This window comes from Hypanus sabinus, chromosome 7 (assembly GCF_030144855.1).
Source record: "Hypanus sabinus isolate sHypSab1 chromosome 7, sHypSab1.hap1, whole genome shotgun sequence".
Classification (NCBI taxonomy): Eukaryota; Metazoa; Chordata; class Chondrichthyes; order Myliobatiformes; family Dasyatidae; genus Hypanus; species Hypanus sabinus.
In genome coordinates this window covers 147,875,210-147,899,849 of record NC_082712.1, presented here as the reverse complement: position 1 = coordinate 147,899,849, position 24,640 = coordinate 147,875,210, and the positions used below count along the sequence as shown (strand labels likewise).

The following is a 24,640-nucleotide window of genomic DNA, read 5'->3' as shown; positions in this document are numbered from 1 at the left end:
TTATACTCCCTCATAAACATCTTTGATAATACGCTGAATAGTGGGACCCCAGAACCAATCCCTGCAGAAGCACCCAGTGCAGTGACGGCCCATTTATTTGCACTCTGTCTTCAATGGTATGGCCACTATAATCACCAACATACAGGATTGAATCTTCACCTTCCTCCTCTGTGTGCCTGTTATTTATCATCCTAAACTGATGAAGCACTGCAGCTCTTTTGAAATCTCACAATATTGCATTCAAAATGACAATGGAAATGTGAGATAAAGATGAAGATTAGCTTTGTCACATGCACATTGAAACATACAGTGAAATTTGTTGTTTGCCTCAAATCAGATCAGCGAGAATTGTCGAAGCAACCAACAAGTGTTGCCTTGCTTCTAGTCCCAACATAGCATGCCCACATCTTACTAAGAATATTTATTTGAGATGTGCAAGGAATCCAGAGCAGCTGGAGGAAATCTCCCACGCCTCTCCCAGTCACAGGCAGCAGCGGGAATTGAACCCCAATCAGTGATTGCTGGTGTTGTAAAGTGATTGTGCTAACCACCGTACTAGAGATACTCAGCAGGTTAGGCTGCCTCTGTGGAAGCAGAAAAAACACAAAAACTTCAATGATCCTGTTAGTCTGAGGAACAGTATGTGACTTGAAAGTTAACTTTATTTCTCCCTCTGTAGATGCTGTCTGACCTGCTCAGTATATTCAGTATTTTTTTTAAGATTTCCAGCATTTGCAGTTTTATGGCTTTTCAATCAAATGTTTAATTTTAATATAAATTTTTTCTTTAGTGACAGTTTTTTCCTGGAATGTATCTGTATCATGATAGACTACTTTTTGTGAGGGGAACTGCATTCGCATCATGGAAAGGAGCATACACTAATCGCACACCCATGAAGCACCACCTGTCGAGTGCATTTCCTACACATTACTCTAAGTTACCTGAAGACCAAATGAACTGGAGTGGAAAGTAAATCACTCTCTCCATCCTAAGGGATGTTGACAAAGGAAGACGTGAAGGCAACTACATAAAATGCAGAGTCAAAATGCTTAAGTGTCAATAACATAATTTTACTGGACATATGAAATCAGACTTCAAATTAAAAAAACTATTTTACATAATGAACATATTAACAAGTGGCATGTTTAAACTGCATAGACACTAAATCTACATCACATTGAATCATTATTGTACAACATTAGATGAAACACATTTTATATTAAATTTAATTGTCTTCTCTGTCCATTTGGATTTCATAACACAATTAGATATCACTTCTACATATATTAGGTTTAGGCATTTTGGCCACACTGTGACTTAATCCCTTGTGACAATGTTCTAAGATAACATATGACATATTACATTTGTGCCTTATGTATAATGATAGCCATTTACACTACTGAATGAAACATTAGTCATTAGTTGAGGAAGGCAAAATTAAAGGCAGATCAACACAAAGGACTCAAATAACCAAATTCCACAGTACTTTTAGTACTGAACAAAATGAAAAGCTTTTAAGTTTGATCTAAAACATGATATGTTGGAAATACTCAGGTCAGACAGACTCTGTGGGGAGAGAAACAGAATTAACATTTCAGATCAATGGTGTTCTCTCTTCATGGATGCTGCCTGGCCCAGCTATTCTCAACAATTTTTTTTTGTTTTATTTCAGATTTCCAGCATCTGCACAATTTTGCTTTTCTAATAAAGCTTAAGTGCAAACCAGGCAGAGAAACATTATCCTTACACTTGAGCTCAGAATGGAAAAATTACCATTCATTTTCAATAAGGAATTACATTTTTTTGAAATATTATTCTTTTGTATTTTATTTTATCCCCCTCCAGATCAACCACAGTTCCTCATGATTTTTGGACAACTAGAATGCAGTCATATTTACAAAATTAGAAATAGAATCTGCACGTTTCAGTTTAGAGACATCAAGACACTAAGCATTCCCTAAAGTGAAACTGCTAATTTAATTAACCACACAAAGTCAGTATTACAAGTCACATTGCCTAATAACAATACAAACAAACTCAGTTCAAATACGGTGAGAGTACTTCCATAAAAATACTTGTCTTTCACACAAGCTAAACTTAGGAGTGAGCTGACAAATTATGAAAGTTACACGATGTAATAGGAAGTAGAACCAGATTTTTCAGTTTACTTTTGTTCACTGAATCTTCATAAATCCCATGTTGAGACTGATTACTTTTAGAAATAGAAGTAACTCAACTGAATAGCCACAGTCTGAAATAAAAATTGACCATGGAGTGATACAGCAAAGAGGCTTTTGACACATCATATGCCAGCTATTTGAAATTGTTTGTCTAATTAGTCCTACTTCTCTCTTTCCATAGCTCTTGTAATTTATTCCCCTTTTAATTTTCATTCAAAGACTGGAATTAGTATGGTGTCTTCCTCTACAGAAGACTGGCAACATTTGTAGTAAAAATTTCTGATTATGTATTGAACAGTGTTAAAATGTCAAAACCTCTATCTACAGTATTTATTTTAAAATCAAGTTAGGGTGAGGAAAGCAACATTAATCAGTAATGATGATTTTGAGTTTTTTCTTTAAATAGTTGCAACAGTTAATTCAACTGAGACAACATTTAGCATTCACATCTTCAAAAGAGAGTTTGAAACACTCAAAAATTAGGACCAATGGCTATCATCAAATTAGAAATCCTTCCCAATGTAAAAGCATAGACCTCAAAAGAAGAGTAGTAGTCATTCAAATGAAACAGAAATAAATTGCTCCTAAAAATGAGTTGCCATGAGAAAGCAGAAATAGGATGTACAAACACTGGCACGCATTTAAATTAATTGGCATTTAATGTAATTAAAAGTGATGTAAAGTCAATAAATAGGATGTACAAGCAGTAGTAATATCTAGTACTCTTCATGAATAATACTTTCAATGTAAAAACAATAAAATTTCATCATGGTGCAAAGCATCTTCTGAAAGAACCATCCTAACATTCAAAATGCCCATAAGAACTCAATGAATTTCAAATACAAAAATCATTTGAAAAGGGCTTCAAGAATACTACACTTGACTTACTGAAAACATAATGCAAACATGTTAACTGTAGAAATCCTCCTCATTCTTTTACCATGGTTTAGTTGAAGGATTTGAATATCTTCTTAATGGCATGTGTGTAGTCATCTAACATTCATTCCCTTTCATTAAGTTTACATCTTCCTTTGACAGTTTCTTCTCATTAAAAACAAATAGAAAGCGCATGTAAAATTAAACAAAAATGGGAACCAGCTTTTTACTTGATTCAGAAGGACAGCTTGCTGTGGCAGTCATAGATTCTGGACAATCATTCTCACATGTGAATTATATGGCAGATTCCACTGTTTATGTTCTTGTTTGTTCACAGATGACAGCATTGATGTTCAATTCCTTTATTAATTATATCCTTGAACCAGGAATTTAATTTGACTAGTGAATGTTCAAAATATAAATGAATTAATCAATGCTCTGCACAAATTTGCAGCCTCTTGAACAATGGATGTGGATTCCCTTATGGAGCTAAAAGTACCAGAAATACTAAACAAAATCAGAAGATAGTGGAAATGGATAATCTGCAACAAAAAAAACCTGTTTCTGTTAGGTGCTGCCCTTTGTCAAAAACAGAATTCTTGGTAGCGGGGCCTCACCCACCCGTTTTTATTTTTCAAGTGCTCATCAGTCTGTTACAGATTATTTTTATATTTACACTATTTTCTGCAATGCTCAGCCTCTCAATTTTACTGTCCTAAACACACATTAGCTTAAATGGACTGTACATTAGGTTTCATTTTACATTTGATGAGGTTTAGAAATATATGTGTTGCATTAATGAGCAAGGCCTTCCAGCTCTCCCAAACTACACAAAAAAGTGACACCATAAGAATTAATTGTGCCTCCTGATAGTTATGAATAATGTTACAAAGAAAGCAGTTGACAATATCTCAACCATCATTTAAAAAACCCAAATGAGACCTATCAACTTGTTCCATTCACAACTACAAGCTGATATTGTTCCTATGCATGTACTTAGTTTATTTGCAATCTGTATCAATAAACAAGGTGATTTCTTCATTAAGGGGATAGTGCAATGGATTCTACATTATTGTGTGACCGAAGGAAATAGACAGTTTGTCACCCTTGCCTTGTCTAGTCACTTCTGCCCCAATTTAGTCAATTAGTTAATTTTTGTCAATATAGTCTTGACAGTAGCAGTTCTATGAAGGTGGCATTTCTCAATGCATCAAGTAGTAAAATTCCCTTAGAATGGGAAGGGTGGCTTTGTGTAAAGATACAACTAGAAATAAGTAAAAAAGAAGTTAAAATTACCAGTAGTATTCTATAGTACCACTTCAGTTTTATGTTTCTAGTCTATCAGTCCCTGAAATTAATGACTAGTACATTCTCACTAATGCATTATTGTAAACTGCAAAACAGATTATTTCTCTGCAAGCTTGCTGAAAACTTCATGGACTTCAGGATTCTCTTGAGCAAACTGTTCAGCTGTGTTTCTTTGTAACCAGTCAGTCGTTCGAATCTGTTCGCGGAGAAGTCCAATCAAACCATCGAGAGCAGGGTCAGCTGGAGATGGCTGGATGCCAACTTCTAGGACATCTTCAGCAGTTTTGGTTCTGCTCTCAGGATCAGAATTAGCCTCTTTTTCAACAGACTGGATTACTGAATCTTGCTCTTGCAGGACCTTCCTAAGTCTGTGCATTCCTACAGAACAAAATTCATACCTTATCATTTGGGAATACATCAATGAATGACTGGAATATTTATGACAAAACTCAAAGCACAACATTATTCTATGTCTCCACTCAACTCCTTTAGAAATAGTGATGAAATGAATGAATACCCATTTATCAATGAAATCAACAAATTAAATCTGTTAAAACATAATAAACTGGGATTTTGCACAATAAGACCATAGTAATTGTCATAGATTTGCTGTCTAAAGATCCAGTTTAACTGGACTCTGTAGCACTGATTTGCCCCACACCAATGTGACTTGAAATTTGGAGTCTACATGGGCTTTACTATGTCCATCAATAGTAATGTTGCTACACAGGATGAATGGGAAAATAATAGGAGTGTGAATGTGTCAGCAAGGGGCTAATTTCTGTACATGCAGGACAATCTTTGCTCTCTATGACTCATGAAGTTAAACCTGCAGGATATGCATATGAATGAAAAATATAAATTTAAAAACTGGAGCACAGCACGATCTTCAGCTAAATGTCAAAAAGAAGCAGCCTTCCACTAGAGTTAGCCACTTCGATAGTGAGTGATATAAGCGAATGTAGCAAGGACCACCAAGGTTTCAAATCGTTAAACACGGGTGATATTGTATCAGAAGATGTAGAATCCTTGAGGGTAGAGATAAGAAACTGCAAGGGTAAAAAGACCCTGAAGGGAGATATACAGAGACCCCCAAACAGTAGCCAGGATGTGGGATATACATTTCAATGGGAAATAGAAAAGCCTGTAATAAGGGCAAATTTACAATAGTCATGGGGGATTTCAATATACAGGAGGATTGGGAAAATCAGCTTGATGCTGGATCCTAAGAGAAGCAATTTCTAGGATGCCTACCAGAGGGCTTTTTAGAGCAGCTTGTGGTTGAGCCCACTAGGGGAAAGGCAATTCTGCGTAATGAACCAGATTTGATTAGGGAGCTTAAGGTAAAGGTACCCTCAGGAGGCAGTGACAATAGACAATAGGTGCAGGAGTAGGCTATTTGGCCCTTCGAGCCAGCACCACCATTCAATGTGATCATGGCTGATCATCCACAATCAGTACCCCATTCCTCCCTTCTTCCCATATCCTTTGACTCTGCTATCTTTAAGAGCTCTATCTAACTCTTCCTTGAAAGCACCCAGGGAATTGGCCACCACTGCCTTCTGAGGCAGAGCATTCCATAGATCCACTACTCTCTGGGTGAAAAAAATTTTCCTCAACTCTGTTCTATATGACCTAACCCTTATTCTTAAACTGTGGCCTCTGGTTCTGGACTCCCCCAACATCAGGAACATGTTTCCTGCCTCTAGCGTGTCCAATCCCTTAATAATCTTATATGTTTCAATCAGATCCCCTCTCATCCTTTTAAGTTCCAGTGTATACAAGCCCAGATGCTCCAATCTTTCAACATATGACAGTCCTGCCATCCCGCGAATTAACCTCGTGAACCTATGCTGCACTCCCTCAATAGCAAGAATGTCCTTCCTCAAATTTGGAGACCAAAACTGAACTCAATACTCCAGGGGTGGTCTCACCAGGGCCCTGTACAACTGCAGAAGGACCTCTTTGCTCCTGTACTCAACTCCCCTTGTTATGAAGGCCAACATGCTATGATCATACTTTGATAGAATTCGTCCTGCAGTTTGAGAGAGAGAAGATAAAGATGCCTGTATCAGTATTATCGTGGAGTAAAGGGAACTACAGAGGCATGAGAGAGGTCAAAGAAATGGCAAACATACTTAATAAATAATTGTTTTGTATCAGTCTTCACTGTGGAAGACACTAGCAGTAGGCCAGAAATTTGCGAGTGTCAGGGGAGAGAAGTGTATGTAGGTGCTATTACGAAGGAGAAGGTGTTTGGGAAGCTGAAAGGTCTGAAAGTAGATAAGTTACCTGGACCAGATGGACTACACCCCAGGGTTCTGAAAGAGCTAGCTGAAGAGAGTGTGGACACATTAACAATGACCTTTCAAGAATCACAAGATTCTGGAATGGTTCCAGAGGAATGGAAAATTGCAAATGTCACTCAATTCTTTAGGGAGGGAGGGAAACAGAAGAAAAGAAATTATAAGCTAGTTAGCCTGACTTCAGTGGCTGGGAAGATGTTGGCATCCATTATTGTGGATGAGGTTTTGGATAGTACTTGGAGGGGCAGGATAAAGTAGGCCAAAGTCAGCATGGTTTCTTTAAGGGGAAATCTTGCCTGAGAAATCTGCTGGAAATTTCTGAGAAACTAACAGGCAGATGGACAAAGGAGAGTCAGTGGATGTTATTTTCTTGGATTTGCCAGAGACCTCTGACCACACATGATGCTGCTTAACAAGGCAAGAGCCCATGGAATTACAGGAAAGATACCAGCATGGACAGAAGATTGGCTGACTGGCAGGAGGCAAAGAGTCGGAATAAAGGGGGCTTATTCTGGTTGGCTGCCAGTGACTACTGATGTTCCACGGGGGTTTGTATTGGGACCACTTCTTTTCACTTCTCAATGATTTGTATGATAGAATTGACGGCTTTGTGGCCAAGTTTGCAGACAATACAAAGATTGGTGAAGGGGCAGATATTGTTGAGAAAGCAGGGAGTCTGCAGAAGGACTTGGATAGATTTGGAGAATGGGCAAAGAAGTGGCATATGGAAAGGAAGTGTATGATCATGTAATTTGGTAGATGGTATAAAGGCATAGACTATTTCCAAACTGGGGGGAAAAATCTAAAGTCAGAGTTGTATAGGGACTTGGAAGTCATTGTGCAGGATTCCCTCAAGGTTAATTTTGGAGTACTAGACTATAAGAGCAAGGACATGACACTGAGGCTTTGTAGACTGCATATGGAGTATTGAGAGCAGTTTTAAGCCCCTTATGTAAGAAAAGATGTGCTGGCATTGGAGATGACCCAGAGAAGGTTCATGAGAATGATTCTGGGAATGAAAGGATTAACGTATGAGGTGCATATGGTGGCTCTGGGCCTGTACTCTGTGGAGTTTAGAAGAATGAGGGTGGATGTGGAGAGGATGTTTCCTATAGTCTAGGATGAGAGGGCACAGCCTCAGAATAGATGGATGTCCATTTAGAACAGAGGTGAGAAGGATTCATTGCCACGGATGGCTATGGAGGCCAAGTCATTGAGTACATTTAAAACAGAGGTTGATAGACTCTTTGTTAGTCAGGGCATCAAAGGATATGGGGAGAAGAAAGAAGAATGGGGTTGACAGGGATAATATATCACCCGTGATGGAATGGGAGAACAGAGTCAATGGGCTAAGTGGCCCAGTTCTGTACTTATGGTCTGGGGAGGAAGGGGAGGGTGGAGATGGACAGACGTTCTTGGTATTTGACTTGGTTATAGCTGAACAGGACATTCCATTTCCCCCAATGCAGGACATCAAGATGGTGGAGGCTGCAGAGCACAGAGTAATCAACATAACTACTGATGTCATAAGTTACTGATCACATCCTCCTCTCTACTTAATAGGCTATGTGACAGAAAAAAATAACGTTTGCACATTGGATGAGGATGCTTTGAGATGTTTCTGATTATGTATAAGAATGCCACACTTTATACCATGGGAGAAAATGTGAGATCCCGCACGACACAAATTTGTATCAAACATCTGGATGCTTTCTACCAGGAAGTCAGCATATTTATTTTTAGTTAAATGAAATTAATCAATTTCTTCCTTCCAAATATCAATAGTGTTCTGAAAAGCAATTGCAACTCAGTCATCAACAGAATGGCTACAAACTCAAGTAAATTTGCTCAGTTGGTGCCAGGTCACATTAAGAACGCTTCTAATTGATTCCCACCATTAATATGAAAACAAAACAGAATATTTGCTTTGCAATAAGTATCAAAGCAATGGCCTGATGATCGAAAACAACCAGAATATTATGAAATGTATGTTTGAAACCAAACTCCCTTGTATTGTTGATTTTCTGAATATAAACACTAAAATTTGTACCTGAAATGCACTCAGCTCTCACCCACATCCAGTAAAGGAAAATCTTGTCGAAAATACATACTTAGATGAGATAGACAGGCTAAAACTAAACTGGAAATAAAAACACCAATCTGGAGCTAACAGATAAAAATTACTGTTGTTACTGTACTCACCTAATTGTAGCCGATTGGATTTGTCAGCAAATGCAATGCTGAACCATCCAGGTTCACTGCATCCAAATGACTTCCCACTGCTGAGCAGGATTTTATTGTTAAGAAATTGCTTCCACAGATTAGTTTCTTCTTCAAATGTTGGATTCTTTAAATACTGAATAGGAGAATGCACATACATTATCTTTGTGATTTTCATTGTGGAATCGTGTAATAGAAGTTATTATTTAACCCTTGCCTCAGTACCAGTGACTGCTTTACACTTATGTGAGGCTAAGCACAGCTCTAATGGATAGAAGACAGGTTGACTGGCAAGAGGCAAAGAGTCAGAATAAAGGGGGTCTATTCTGATTGGCTGTCGGTGACTAGCGGTGTTCTATAGAGGGTGGTATTTGGACCACTGCTTTTCGAATTATGTGTTGGATTTGGATTGAATTGGATGATGGAATTGATGGCTTTGTGGCCAAGTTTGCAAGATAGGTGGCGGGCAGATAGGGAAAGAATCAGGGAGTCTGTAGAAGAACTTAAGACAGATTGGGAGAATGGGCAAAGAAGTGTCAGATGGAATATAGAGTAGGGAAGTGTATGGTCGTACACTTTGATAGAAGAAAAAAAGTCATAAATTATTTTCTATACAGGCAGAACATTCAAAAATCTGAGTTGCAAAGGGACTTGGGAGTCCTCATGCAGGATTCCCTAAGGGTTAACTTGCAGGTTGAGTTAGTGGTAAGGAAGGCAAATGCAATGTCAGCATTTATTTCAAGAAGACTAGATTAAAAGAGCAAGGATGTAATGCTTTGTAAGGCATTGGTCAGACTGCACTTGGAGTATTGTGAACAGATTTAGACCCCTTGCTAAGAAAGGATGTGCTGGCACTGGAGAGGGTCCAGAAAAGGCTCACAATAATGATTCTGGGAATGAAAGGGTTAATGTATTAGGAGCATTTGATGACTCTGGGTCAGTACTCACTGGAGTATAGAAAAATAGGGGTGGGGGGGAATCTCATTGAAACCTATTGAATATTGAAAGGCCTAGATAGAGGGGATGTGGAGAGGACGTTGTTTATAGTAGGTGCGTCTAGGACGAAAAGGCATAGCCTCATAATAAAGGGACGTCCATTTAGAACAGTGATGAAGAGGAATTTCTTTAGCCAGAGGGTGGTGCATCTATGGAATTCATTGCCATGGACAACTGTGGAGTCCAAGTCAGTGAGTATATTTAAAGTGGAGGTTAATTGGTCCTTGATTAGTTAGTGTCAAAAGTTACAGAGAAAAGGTAGGAGCATGAGGTTGAGAGGGATGATATATCAGTTATGATGGAATGGCAGAGCAAACTCAATGGGCTGAATGACCTAATTCTGCTCCTACGTCTTATGGTCTTATGATGTCAAGGAACTGAATCTCAGGGTTGTTCATGCTGATATGTACAGCATATACTCAGATAATAAATTTACTCTGACTTTACTTTGTACTAAAAGTTTCAAATCAAGCAAGAACATGAACATTTTACCAAAGAAAAACTACAATCCAATAAAACATCTAGAAAATTCACAAAATGCTGGAGGAACTCAGCAGGTCAGGTAGCATCTATGGAAAAAAGTACAGTCGACATTTCGGGCCAAAACGTCGACTGTACTTTTTTCCATAGATGCTGCCTAAACTGTTGAGTTCCTCCAGCACTTTGTGTGTATTGCTCAGATTTCCAGCATCTGCAGATTTTCCCTTTTTGTGATCTAGAAAATACACCTGGTTTAGAAGGACAGGTTGGAGATCGTTTACAATTCAGTGATGAAAGACAAAATACTTAACGATCATCAATCCACTCACTAAAAAACATCCTTTTCTCTCTGCCCTCGACAACCATTGATAAAAAATTAACTGCATGGTGGAGAGCAAAACCTCTAATGTGCATCTAGAATGAACGACCATTTCATCCCAGGCCCTGAACTTTCTGTTGCCTCAAGCTTTTTCTCCCTTTACTCAGAACTTCCGACCTGGATCTTCCCAATCCAGTCTCTGTACTTGCCAAGCAATGAAACAGTGCCATCCAGAGTCAGAGTCAGCTAAGCTTCAGTTGTCGTCCACATGATCTCCACATCAATTTATTTGGACTTCAAATTGCCAACTCTGCATTTGTCATCTCCAGCCTTAACAATGAGCAGAACAACCCAAGTCATGTATAATTATCTTTAATTTGAGCTTCAATCCTTTGCATTTTTTAAATTCAAAGTACCCGATAAAACAATAACGGCCTAAATTTGTCTTACATTCTTGACAGAATATGGTGGCTATAGCAAGGAGAGTCTGGAGTGCTGAAAGACTTACTTTTACCAAACATCATGCTGCACAGTTCAGACCAAATGCACAAGTACAGTTAACTGCCATCCACCATATTAAAAATGCCTTCATTGCTGCTTCTTAATGTGCCATCATGAAACATTTTTAACCATACCAACATTTCCTATCAAAGTGAAACTGCCAATTGATAAACACTCTCTACCTGAAACAGATTGAGTTTCTGCCATATGCATTTCTTGTAACAGATCCTATTACCCCAGTCTGAAATCAAAAGTAAAGATTCATAACATGAAAAATCTCAACATAACTTAAACCCTTTTCTTATTAAAAATATATAAATTGAAAGAACTGAAATGAATCTAAATTTCTTTATGCTTTCTGGTACAGAAAAGCTATGATAAAAAAGGTGTGGTTAATACCTTTCTAAAATCAGCCCAGATATAATGGCCTGCACGTCGGTTTAGGAATGGAATGTCCATTGCTATTAGTTCATTTGTCATGAACTTGTGGGCAGCTTTTAGTCTTGTTCGGTTCATTGGCAAAAAAACATTATTGAACCAATCTACAGAAAGATAAGAGACAAAAATATCAATAGAGGACTTGAATTTTATGATGAATAAAATTTTCATTGTCTTGGAAAGAAAATCTTTTACATAAAATGCCACAATTCTAGTAAATCACTTTTATAGCAAAGAATTTAAAGATTAAAACTTCATCTTATTTTTACAGCTGAAATAAAGCTGTACAAGCTCTTTTATATAAAATTTAGCATTAAACTCAGAGAACACACTGATATTTTCTCATGCTTAATTTGCGTTTTGAACAGAGTATGTACAATTGATGAGATGTTTAAGACAGCTTACAGGATAGCAATTTCTTTTATTGTGAATGAGAGCAGAAACGCTGTGATGGAACGGTGCAAAACACTAGTCAGGATACAGATAAACAACCTGGCCCTAAAACACCAAAATCAAAAGTGCTACTGCTCTTCTCAGGCAGCCTCTCCCAGCCTACAAAAAAAAAAGTTCACAGCGAAACTCTGGAAATGTCAATCCCTTCACAATTCTCAGCAAAGGCAGACACCATTGATGAAATTCACCATCGTCTTCAAAGTCACAGTTGTCAGGTCTCTGGTACTAAGCCTACCTCTTTGACTCAGAAGGGATGGGGGGAGAGCAGGAAGGAAAAAGCACTCTATGGTGATAGGGGATTCATTAGATCAGGGAATGGACAGGAGGTTCTGTGGGTGAGAACGAGATTCCTGGATGGTATGTTGCCTCTCAGATGCCAGGGTCCAGGATATCTCAGATCAAGTCCACAGCTTTCTTAAGTGGGAGGGTGAACAACCAGAAATCGTGGTCCATGTAGGTACCAATGATATGGGTAGGATGAGTGACAAGGTTCAGCATAGGGAGTTCAGGAGTTAGGTGATAAGGTAAAGAGTAGGGCCTTCAGGGTTGTGATCTCAGGACTGCTACCTGTGCCACGAGCCAGTAAGGCCAGAACAAGGAAGATTATACAGTTTAATATGTGGCCAAGGGGTTGCGGTTGGAGGGAGGGCATAAGATTTTTGGAAATTGGGCTTTCTTCCAGGGAAGGTGGGACCTATACAGAAGGGACGGTTTGCGCCTGAACTGGAGGAGACGAATATCCTAGCGGGAAGGTTTGTTAATACTACACAGTGGAGTTTAAACTAGCGTTGCAGGGGTATGGGAACCAGAGTTAGTGCAGAGATTGCACAGAAATTTAACAATCAAAAGGTTGGGAGTGGTGCAGCTGGTGTCCTGAGTTGTCTAAATTTCAACACAAGAAGTATTGTAGGAAGGGCGGATAATAGTGTTGAAGGTGAGATAGCTGGTGTACAGGACAGTCTATTGACAGGACAGAACTGCAGTCAACAGGGTGAGTTGCAATGTAAAAGACGGACAAAATCAAAAAGTGTGAACACAGGACTGAAGGTGTTGTATCTGAATACGTACAGTATACGGAATAAGGTGGATGAACTTGTAGCACAGTTGCAGAATGGCAGGTAATGTATCGTTAGCATCACTGAATTATGGCTGAAAGGATATAGCTGGGAGCTTAGTGTTTAAGGACACACATTGTATCAAAAGGACAGGCATGAAGGCAGAGGGGGTAGTATTGCTTTGTTGGGAAAAAATGAAATCAAATCATTAGAAGGTGACATAGGGTGAGGAGACCTTGAATCATTGTGGATAGAGATAAGGAACTGAAAGTGTAAAAAGACCCTGATGTGAGTTGTATACAGACCCCCGAACACAGACATCCCACCTCTCCCGGAAATCTCCTGCATATTGATAGCGGCTCCCTGATGTCTGCAAATGATATACAATATCCCAGAAATTGATTTTGAGAGGGGGAGGCTGTGGGCGGGCTTTACAGTCGACCTCAAAAATAATGACAGTGTTGCTCGCTGCACTGTTTGCAACAGTGACTTTTCTATTGCCCATGGTGGGTTAAAATGTAAAAGACATGTTGAGGTGAGTTTAACAGGTGTCATTCGTTCATTAGCATAGCTAATGTTATTTAAACTAGCTGGTTAGCTGCTAAGGAGCAACTCTATTGATGTCCTACCTGATGAGGCCAAACTCCCTTAAAGTTGTAATGGAATAAAAAAAATGACTCCATGATAATATAAGAACATATTTTAATGTCACATTTTCTGCATATACCCAACTTGGTTTACAGATTAGAAAAAAAAAATCACTAAACATAGTATTACATACACCCTCGGAGGTCGACCGGGGGTGGGGGGGCCGGGGTGCTACCTCCCTGAAATGAGCTTTTGCAGGGTGGGATGTCTGCAAACAGCAGTAAGGATGTGGCCTTCAAATTGCAACAGGAGATAGAAGGTACATGCTGTTAGCCATGGCAGATTTAAAACATTGAACTTGAATGGGTCAAGGATAGTGGAAGCGGACAGATCAATTGGTTTTGTTTCTGCCATGTGCTTGGAGATGGAGGCTGCCATTTCGTGGAACTGTTTTACATCCTCCATTTTGTGAAAAGGAGTTGCTTTGCTTTCTGTGTTTTAAAGTAGACACAGTATTTCAGGTAAAATGCTGGACTAGAGATCATTTTCAAATAAGAAGTTATTTGTGAGGTGTTCTTTGATATAAACATAACACGCAGGTTTGTGAATGTCGGGGTTGGTGCCTGCCTGGAGTGACTGGAGCTGGTTACTGAAGAGAACAAAGAGCCATTAATTACTAATTGTTTCTTGCTGGGAAGAGGGCTGGAGCAGAGCCAATAAAAAAGCGTTAAAGGCCAATCAGATGACTTACAGCCAATGACACTGGCATGCAATATTTGAATTGGTAAGGACCAAAAAAAAGTATAAAGGTGGAGCTTCCGAGTGTGCTATCAGCAATAACTCTCCTAAGAACCCCACCATTGCAAGGAAGAACCCGCATGCCAGGGGTTGGACGAAGAAAAGGTTGATCATCTGACCAACGGAGATCCCCTATTTCGGTGTTATAAATTGGAGAAGTGATCCGATGAGTATTGGTACAGAAGGACCAGTAGAATTCATGTTCTAAGCTGTTAGCCCAGGGTCAACATAGTCACACTGTTGTTTTTATGCACAGACAACAAAGTGCGAGCTTCGATTAATTACGAGTTGTGTAGTCAATTTCCTAACCTGATGAATGGTCATCTGATTCTGGCATCCCGGGGTGCACTCAGAAAAAACCTGGAGGTTTGCGACCCTAGTTTTGAAGTGAACCACCCACGAGGTTAGGATATTAAAATGGAAAAAGGAGAGGACAAGAAGAATCTGGGGGGGGGGGGTTTGGATGATTCGTGGGATCATTTTCTTAAATATTTATGAAGAAAATGGCTTAACTATAAGGCGCGGATAGGAAAGACTGAGAGAGGAGGGGTCAGGGACCCTGGGGGATGCATTGTGGAAAAGTTACCGAAATCAAATAAATTATAAGAGATTAAAAAAGCCATTATAATGGGATATATGTGGGAAGATCCATCTGCAGTGGAGAGAGAGAAACAGAAACTGACAGAGGAGATGTGTAAGTGTAGGGAAGAGTGAGAGAGGGAGAGAAGAGAAAATGAAATTCTGAGGGCATGGGGTCAGGCGAATTTGATCCACGTGACTCAGCTCTGGACTCAGTGTGAACACTTAACGAGAGGAAAGGAGAAATGGGAAGTGGAATGTAAAAGGACGAGTACAGAAGTAGAGAAATGGAAAAGTCAGTGTCAGGATTTACAGACGGCTATGAATATTGTACAGGAGTCAGCAGCTGAGAACAAAGGCAGCGCCGACCACACCAGGTGTTTAAAACAAATCAAAAAGCTGCAAAGTCAACACTCAGCTCAGAGAGGGGTGATATGTGCATTTGGTGTGAGGGCTGACGATGATGCTGATACAGATTGGTGTCATCTAGCGTATGAGGTGACACATTACAACAGTGAGGATGATTGGGGAAGTGGCCCTCCTCCCCATGGATTTTTCCAAGAGGGGAGTGGAACCTTCAATGTCCACAGCCTCAATGGCACCTGTTGAAATGGAGAGAGTGCAGGAAACACCACAGCCAGGGTGTACCCCTTTCGACGTGACCCAATTGACTACCTCAGCTGCGAAGATACCGAAGTGTGGAATGGGAGATGTTCTTCAGGAACTTTTCCAGCGCATTCATCAGCTTAGGATAACTAGGAACGGAAGTTAACCCATCTGTGTTTAACGTCAGTGTTACACTCAGCCCTGCTGGAGGAACAGGCACAAGGCCAGGGGATAATAGGGGATTTACAGGAGGCTGTATTAGAAGCTGCAGGGGCTAATCGAGGTGACCGGGTGGAGGGCCCCTCTGCCTTTGTGATGAGGTTGAGGCTAGTTTTCTTGCGTGTTTATGGTCCCACATTGGATAGGTGAAATCTGACCCAATGAGACTAATAACTGGCTGGGGACCTTGGTATTGCACAGTACTGAGGAGAGCAGAAAAGAGTGTCTGAACTATTTGATCCCAGTGTCCCTACCCACATTGAGGCATGGGTACTTGGAAAAATGATTAGAGCATTTGAAAAGGAAGTGCAGGGGCTAGATTTTAAAGTCAGGAATACTCTAGAAGCAGTTAAAGTGTTTTCCCTTTGAGAAGATATGGGGGAGATCGTGTGGGGAAATGCAAATCGGGATAAAAGACAGCAGAGAGATTGTAGAAGCGAAGTAACACATCGCTACAGTGCACTTCCACTCAATCAGGGAAGCCGTTGTCAGGGGCAACCATCCCGGTACAGTACTCAAATCTGCTGTTTCAACTGTGGAAATGTGGGTCATTATGCCTGGAACTGTACAGCAAACAGTTCAATCAAACTAATCCGAACACAGACCAAGAGAAAGGAGTTAGAGAAAGGTTCGAATATGTGGGAATTTTGGGTGTCATGCTCTAAACTTGCTGAATGATGTATACTTGCGCAGGATGAAAAACTTACAGCACTTTTTGTTTTAAAGACTTAGAGCAACGCATTTCCTCAACGTCATCGGATTGATACTGAATACTTTGGCAACGGTTTAACCCTCAGGAACAAGGGATTTTCTGCCTTGGTTTAAACTGTGAATGGTTTGTATGTTTCAATTGTGTAAAATGTGGCCACGTGTGAGTTTGCTTGAGAGGTTGCATCAATGGGAAGATGACACAGACATGGCTAACATGAGAAGTCAAAGCCAACATAAACACCAAAGAGAGGAGATATAATAGAGCAAAAATTAGTGGGAAGTTAGAGGATTGGGAAGTTTTCAAAAATCAATAAAAGGCAACTAAAAAGTCATTAAGAAGGTAAAGATGGAATAAGTATGTAAGCTGGCCAATAATATTAAAGAGGATACCAGAAGTTTCTTCAGATACATAAAATGTAAATGAGAGGTGAGAGTGGATATCAGACCACTGCAAAACAATGATGAGGAGGTAGTAATGGGGCAGCATGCAATGGCAGATGAACTGACGAAGTACTTTGAGTCAGGCTTTACTGTGGAAGACCAGGGATTATGGGGGAAGTTCCAGGTGTCAGGGGTCATGATGCGTGTGAAGTTACTATAACTAGACAGAGGGTCCTTGGCAAACTGAAAGGTCTGAAGGTAGATAAGTCACCTGGACCAGATGGTGTACACCCCAGAGTTCTGAAAGAGGTGGCTGAAGAGATCATGAAGGTATTAATAATGATCACTAGATACTTGAATGGTTCCAGAGGAGTGGTATGCGGGGTATGTTGTAAAATTAGTCAGCTCCATCATGAGTACTAGCCTCTGCAGTATCCAAGACATCTTCAAGGAGCAGTGCCTCACAAAGGCAGTGTTCATCACCCAGGACATGCCCTCTTCTCATTGTTACCATCAGGAAGGAGGTACAGAAGCCTGAAGGCACACACTCAGCGATTCAGGAACAGCTTCTACCCCTCTGCCATCTGATTCCTAAATGGACATTGAACCCATGAACACTACCTCACATTTAAAAAAAAATTCTGTTATTGCACTATATTAACTATTCAGTGTATATATATGTGTATGTGTGTGTGTGTGTGTATATATATATATATATATATATATATATATATACATACACACACACACATATATAATTTATTTATTTACTGTAATTCATTTTCCCCTCTAAATTTATCATGTATTATACTGCTGCCATAAAGTTAACAAATTTCTCGATATATGCCGGTAATATTAAACCTAAATCTGATACGTCATGTAATTTGTTAACTTTACAGCAGAAGTGCAATGAAATATGTGATAAATAGATAGAGAAGAAAAAGACTGAGTTACATTAAGTATTTGTGTATGAATATTAAATGGTTAAGTTAAAACAAGTAATGCAAAAAAAAATGAAAAAGTGGTGAGGTAGTGTTCATGGGTTCAATGTCCATTTAGAAATCGGATGGCAGGGGGGAAGAAGCTGTTCCTGAATCACTGAATGTGTGTCTTCAGGCTTCTGTACCTCCTACCTGATGGTAACTGCCAGAAGACACATTCTGCATGGTGGGGATCCTTAATGAAGGACATGGCCTTCCTAAGGCACTGCTCCTTAAAGATATTTTGGATACTACAGAGGCTAGTACCCATGATGCAGCTGACCAATTTTACAAGTTTCTGCTACTTAGTTTGATCTTGTGCAGTAGCCTGCCCCCCACCTCCCCTACCCGCCCCCCACCCTCCGGCTCCCACATCAGATGATGATGCAGCCAGTCAGAATGCTCACCACAGAACACGTGTAGAAGTTTTCAAGTGTTTTAGTTGACAAATCAAATCTCCTGAAGCTCCTAATGAAATATAGTTGCTGCCTTTCCTTCTTTACAGCTGCATCAATATGTTGGGACCAGGTTAGGCCCTCAGAGATATTGACACACAGGAACTTGAAACTGCTCACTCTCTCCACTTCTGATCTCTCTATGAGGATTGGTTTGTGTTCCCTTGTCTTACCCTTTCTGAAGTCCGTGATCAGCTCTTGGTCTTGCTGACGTTAAGTGCAAGGTTGTTGCTGTGACACCACTCAACTAACTGGTATACCGGGCTCTTGTATGCCCTTTAGTCGCCATCTGAAATTCTGCCAACAATGATTGCATCATCAGCAAATTTATAGATGACATCTGATCTATGCCTAGCCACACAGTCATGGTGCAGAGAGAGTAGAGCAGTGGGCTAAGCACACATCCCTGTGGTGTGCAGGAGTAGATTGTCAGCGAGGTGGAGATGTATATTTACAGAATGGGGTCTTCTGGTTAGGAAATCAAGAATCTAGTTGCAGAGGGAGGTACAGAGGCCTAGGTTCTGTAGCTGTTCAATCAGGACTGTAGGAATGATGGTGTTAAATGCTGAGCTTTAGTCAGTAAATAGCATCCTGACAGAAGTGTTTGCATTTTCCAGGTGATCCAAAGCTGCGTGGAGAGCCTTTTAGACAGCGTTTGCCGTAGACCTATTGTGACGATAGGCAAATTGCAGTGATTCCAGATCCTTCCCGACTGCTGTTGATTCAAGAGCCACGACCAACCTTTCAAAGCATTTCATCACTGCAGATGTGAGTGCTACGGGAAGACAGCCGAGGCACCTCACGCTGCTCTTCTTGGGCCCCTGGATTAATGCTGCCCTTTTGAACCAGGTGCGAACTTCCAACTGTAGCAGTGAAAGACTTTGAATACTCCCGCTTGTTGGTTGGCACAGGTTTTCAGACCCTTACCAGGTAATCCATCCGGTCCTGCCGGTGTTACTAAAACTGATTCTGATTCCTTTGTGTTTCTGAGACCGGGACTATTTACAGCACGCTTCTGTGGTAGTGGGCAGGTCTAAATGTTGTTCATGGGAACAGATGTCCTGCTGTATTGAATGGAATGTTTTTCCCTCATTTTCCACGTCACACAAGGCAATGTATTTCATGTGAAGCATTGCCAACTCACTGCTTAACTGACACATACTGTATATTCCATGCAAAGCTGAAACATAGCATTTCTCCACTGTGGTATCTTACCTTGGTCTCTCAGTAACTGTGCTACCAAATGCTGCGTAGGACCCGGGACACTATGGAAGCATGCAAGTCGGCTGAGGGCACTGATAACATCTGCATTCTCAGTGTGTAGGGTACTGATGTGAAGTCCACTGGCTGAAAACTCCTAAATAATGACAAAACATTAATTTACTTATCTCCTGAAATTACTCACTTTTTCTCAGCCTGTTTAGTCATGCATTTTTACTTAATATCCTAAAGCAAGCAAGCCAAATAGATTTCCTGGAAATCAGAAAAAAACATGTCACCATGTGCTCACTCAATAGAAAGCACACTTGATAAATTCAGTATTAATTTTATTTATTCTGTCATCTGGGGGTATTGTGGATCATCTGGAGGGTTGTCAGAGGTTATAGCAGGACATTGATGGGATGTAGAACTGGGCTGAGAAGTGGCAGATGGAGTTCAACCCAGATAAGCGTGAAGTGGTTCATTTCGGTAGGTCAAATTTGAAAACAGAGTATAATATTAGAGGCAAGACACCTGGCAGTGTGGAGGATCAGCAGGATCTTGGGGTCAGTGTCTATAGGACACTCAAAGCTGCTGTACAGGTGGATAGTGTTGTTAAGAAGGTGTATGTTGTGATGGCCTTCATCAACTGTGGGATTGAGTTCAAGAGCCGTGAGGTAATATTAAAGCTATATAAGACCTTAGACCCCAGTTGGAGTACTGAGTTCAGTTCTGGTCACCTCACTACAGGAAGGATGTGGATACTATACAGACAGTGCAGAGGAGATTTACAAGGATGTTCCCTGGATTGGAGAGTATGCCTTATGAGAAAAGGTTGAGTGAACTTGGCTTTTTCTCTTTGAAGTGATGGAATTTGAGAAATGACCTGATAGAGGTGAATAAGATGATTAGTGGCATTGATTGTGTGGATAGATAACCAGAAGCTTTTTCCCAGGGCTGAAATGGCTAACACAAGGGGCATAGATTTTAATGTGCTTGTAAACAGATGCATGGGGGATGTCAGAGATAGGGTTTTCATACAGAATGGTGGGTGTGTGGAATGCACTGCCAGCAAAGGTGGTGGAAGCAGATACAATAGGGTCTTTTAAGAGACTCTTAAATAGGTACACGGAGCTTAGAGAAACAGAGGGCTATGCGGTAGGAAAATTCTAGGCAGTTTGTAGGGTAGGTTGCATGGTCGGTACAACATTGTGGGCCAAAAGGCCTGCAATGTGCTGTTCTATATTCTAGTAGATATTGATCCTGCAAGATGATCACCAGCGAAGAGATTCGCTATCATGTGTTGGCAGCTTGTAACAAATTCATGGTTGACTGAAGCCTGCAATTTCAGACTGCAAGGACAATTGTCACACAGAGATACATTTCAAGGTTATTCCCCCTCTGACAATCAGTATATGTTCCCTGACATGCATCACACTTTCAGTAGTGCAGCAAAGCCTAGACACATTCAGGCATGAGCTGATAAATGGCAGGTAACATTCAAAGCCAGGCACTCTAGTTTTGGCACGAGTTTTATGACCTAATGGCCCACATTTTGCATTGTGAAGCCACCGACATTAGTCCTTGTTATTCTGTGAAGCTGACACTGACCTTGGGATTCCACTCTATGCAAAATTTGAACATTTTTATTGATGTGTCTGACTTGATTTCGTTGCTTAAAGCTTTCTATAACAGAATCAAAGGAAATCTCCTGAGCTAAACTACGTAATATTTAGCATCTCTGTAAAATACCCAGTAAATTTTGACAAAGTCCAAACAAGTTTTTGATGACTGTATACTAAGTCATTAACTATTGCTGAATGAACTTTGAACTACAGATGGCTGTAGCTGTTGAAAATGAATCATCTCATTTCATAAGGGCAATGTACTGGGCCCAAATATCTTCAGTTGCTTCATCAATGACTTTCCTTCCATAAGGTCAGAGAGGTGATGTTCGCTGATGATTGCACAATATTCAATTCCAACCACAACTCCTCAGCAAATAAAAGATATCGATGCTTGCATGCAGCAAGGCCTAGATAAGTAAAATTCACACCTCAAATGTGCCAGATAATGACGAAGTTAAACCAACCCGATATTCAATGGCATTACCACTGCCAAGTCCCCACCATCAACATCATTGATTAGAAACTTAAATTGACCAGCCTGCTCTGTAATATTCATTCCATCCACTTACTGTCACATATTGATCACACACTGTGTACCACTGATAAAATGCCCTGAAATTACTCCAACAGTGCACTTCCCATACCTTCAGTCTCTACCAACAAGGATAACAAGCTCTTCACACACATGGGAACAATCACAGTTGCAGATTTTCCCTATGTCACATACTATCCTGATGCAGTTATATCAGCATCACTGGGTCCAAAATCTCCAACAGTACAGCGATGAATCCAGATGGTGATAGACCATCAATTTCTTAAGATCACGAAGATTACCATCAAATGCTGCTCTTATTATCAATGTTCAGATGTAAAAAAAAATCACTTACATGGTTTAAAAAAAGCTCACCTTAAATGCAGGTATTTGGAAATTACTAAAATGAATATATCAAAAACGTCAAATAAAGTATATTTTAGCTTTCATTCAACTTAACTATAATTTCCAAAATTAACTATTCTACAATACTTATTCTGCTTTTTGTGAAAATACATTCTACCTCTGTGGAACTCTACTTGTTTGACATCACACTATTATAGTAAATCACAACCAGAGAATAACCAGGCTGTAATTTGTTGTGTTACATTTTTAGCTATGGACTGACTTATTGACTGGACTACCCTTAACTCTGTTATTCACATGCAATTCTTTGGCAGAATTATGGTCCAGATATCATTATCGTCATTATGTGCTGTATCATATGAAAACGACCTGCAGGCTAGCGTAGGGAAGGAGGCACTCACGCTTCCTTTGACAGAGACATATTTTCATCCCACCATCCATGCTCCATACATACAGTTAGTAAATTCTAGATCCTCATCAGCTATGCCAAACTCTCCACTGATTCTGATTTGACATAACTGACACCCAACATTGGAAGAAAATAAAATTCCCACATTGTTTACCACTGCCTTTTATCACCATCAAAACTATATCCCTGCTCACTGCCTCTATCCCTAGTAGTGGGCTAAAAGTAAGCCAGGCACCTTGCAGCCTTATTGATGCACAGGACTGAGGTGAGTTTTCTGTCCCATTTCCAAACCATATGAAAGACACCTTGTAACACAAGACCTAATATCATCTTCCGCTAATCCCCAACCTAATCAGAATTATATCCAAACTAGATTAATGTCAACCTCCCTTCTTGCACCTTAAATGCATCTTATCTCATATAAAACTCTGTGCCCTGCAATACTTACTCACTTTAAGTCCTGCACTTTCATCACATTAAACATTCTCACCAGCACCACTGGCTCATGGTTTCACCATACATTAATGTTAAAATGTCATCAGGGTTGACAAATCCGTTCAGTCTCACTCATTCCTATCTCTGCGAGCCTACAAAATCTCTGCACTCCTTCAAATGCAACCTCTTGTCTACCTCAGAACTGAACGGCCTTGACTCCCAGCTCTGCAATTAAATGTCATCGCTATGGCAACTTACTCAGCTGATTTTAAACCTCTCTTTTGCTCAACATCTGCACCTTTGCTGTGAAATAAAAAATTATTTTTGTTTATATTGCTTTAGCTAAGTATCCATCCTGCTATTACAGAGGGACAAATTGCTGCTGTAATCTTCTGCACTCATAATATTAAATTGTCCCTTATTTCTCTCATAAAACTCATTTTCCATTTGTGACCTGAACATCTCTACAATAACGAGAGCAAAATGGATTTTATGACATTGTTTTCTTACTCCTGTTTACATTCTTATCCTTACTTCCCTTGGATTATCTTGCACCACTTTTGTCAGCAGGCTATCTGTCCTCTGGTTCTCACAATCTTTTTTACTGTCATTAGGAAATGTACTGTACGTTCATCATCAAGATAACTTAGCTCTGGATTGCTGAAAACTGTACCACAGAAATTGATAAAAAAGGATAACTACAGTAAAACAGCCCAACAGGCCAATTCAGTTCACCATTTTTCCATTACTTACTCAATCTCCTTCCTTTGTCTTTCCTAGTATCTCTCTCTTTGTAATTAATTAATTCCCTTTGAAGAGAATTAATGGATTCTACTTCAATCACATTTGACATGAAGAATGTTATCCTTCAAAGCTTTTTAATGTTCTTTATTTTAAACTATGATCAGGGTGTCTCACTATCTAATCTGAGGTAGGTACATAGTGAACGTGAAGCACAGAATTAAGTCATTCAGCCAAGTCAAGTGTCCATGATTCACAACTTTCTCCTACAATTCAATTTTCTTTAATCTCCTTAACATACATTTCTATTTCATTCCTGTGCACTTACCCAGCCTGTTCTTTACAATATCTGTACTATTTGGGAGTATGGAGGATTTTCCTGAACTCTCTTCTGGAATAAACTGCAGAGTTCCTCCTTTTTTCTTTTGTGGCTTTTGAAATGAATTCATGAGATGCCTGGCTAGGGTGAATAGGAAGCTATTTCCCTTAGCTGAGAATTAAAGGGAAGCGTAAATTTCAGGTGGAAGCATTATAGGAGAGTTGAGTAAAAATTATTTAACCTAAGAGCAGTAGGGACCTAAAACTGTGCATGTCAAGATGATGAAACTCTTACTGCATTAATAAACCAACCTAGAGTAACTACGGCCAGAGATGAAAACTGGGATTAATCTCAAGGTTTTTAAAACTGGAAGAGACACAAGGCTGAATGCCACCTTCTGGACTCAGATGTCCAGGAATCCATAAAGTCCACTGCATTTCCTACAAGGGTCAAAAAAACATCAAGTATTTGGGATCCATCATAGCACATATGTTGGGCGGCTCTTCTTAAGATATTGCTAGATGAATTCAGCACAAACACAGCTAACTATCAACGGGAGAT

General features: G+C 39.9%; 1 protein-coding gene across 5 annotated transcripts in view; it reads right to left on the bottom strand.

Annotated features, from left to right (window-relative positions):
* Nucleotides 1–1,055: 1,055 nt before the first annotated feature.
* accs (1-aminocyclopropane-1-carboxylate synthase homolog (Arabidopsis)(non-functional)) overlaps nucleotides 1,056–24,640 on the bottom strand; it is a 71,504-nt gene continuing 47,919 nt past the window's right edge. For all 5 annotated transcript variants that reach the window (XM_059975932.1, XM_059975933.1, XM_059975934.1 and 2 more), the window contains 4 exons: nucleotides 19,665–19,806; nucleotides 11,586–11,728; nucleotides 8,873–9,026; nucleotides 1,056–4,742 (listed from right to left, as the gene is read on the bottom strand). In XM_059975932.1, coding sequence (XP_059831915.1) covers nucleotides 4,462–4,742; nucleotides 8,873–9,026; nucleotides 11,586–11,728; nucleotides 19,665–19,806 — 720 coding nt within the window. In that variant the 3' untranslated portion in view covers nucleotides 1,056–4,461. The remainder of the gene's footprint in view (nucleotides 4,743–8,872; nucleotides 9,027–11,585; nucleotides 11,729–19,664; nucleotides 19,807–24,640) is intronic.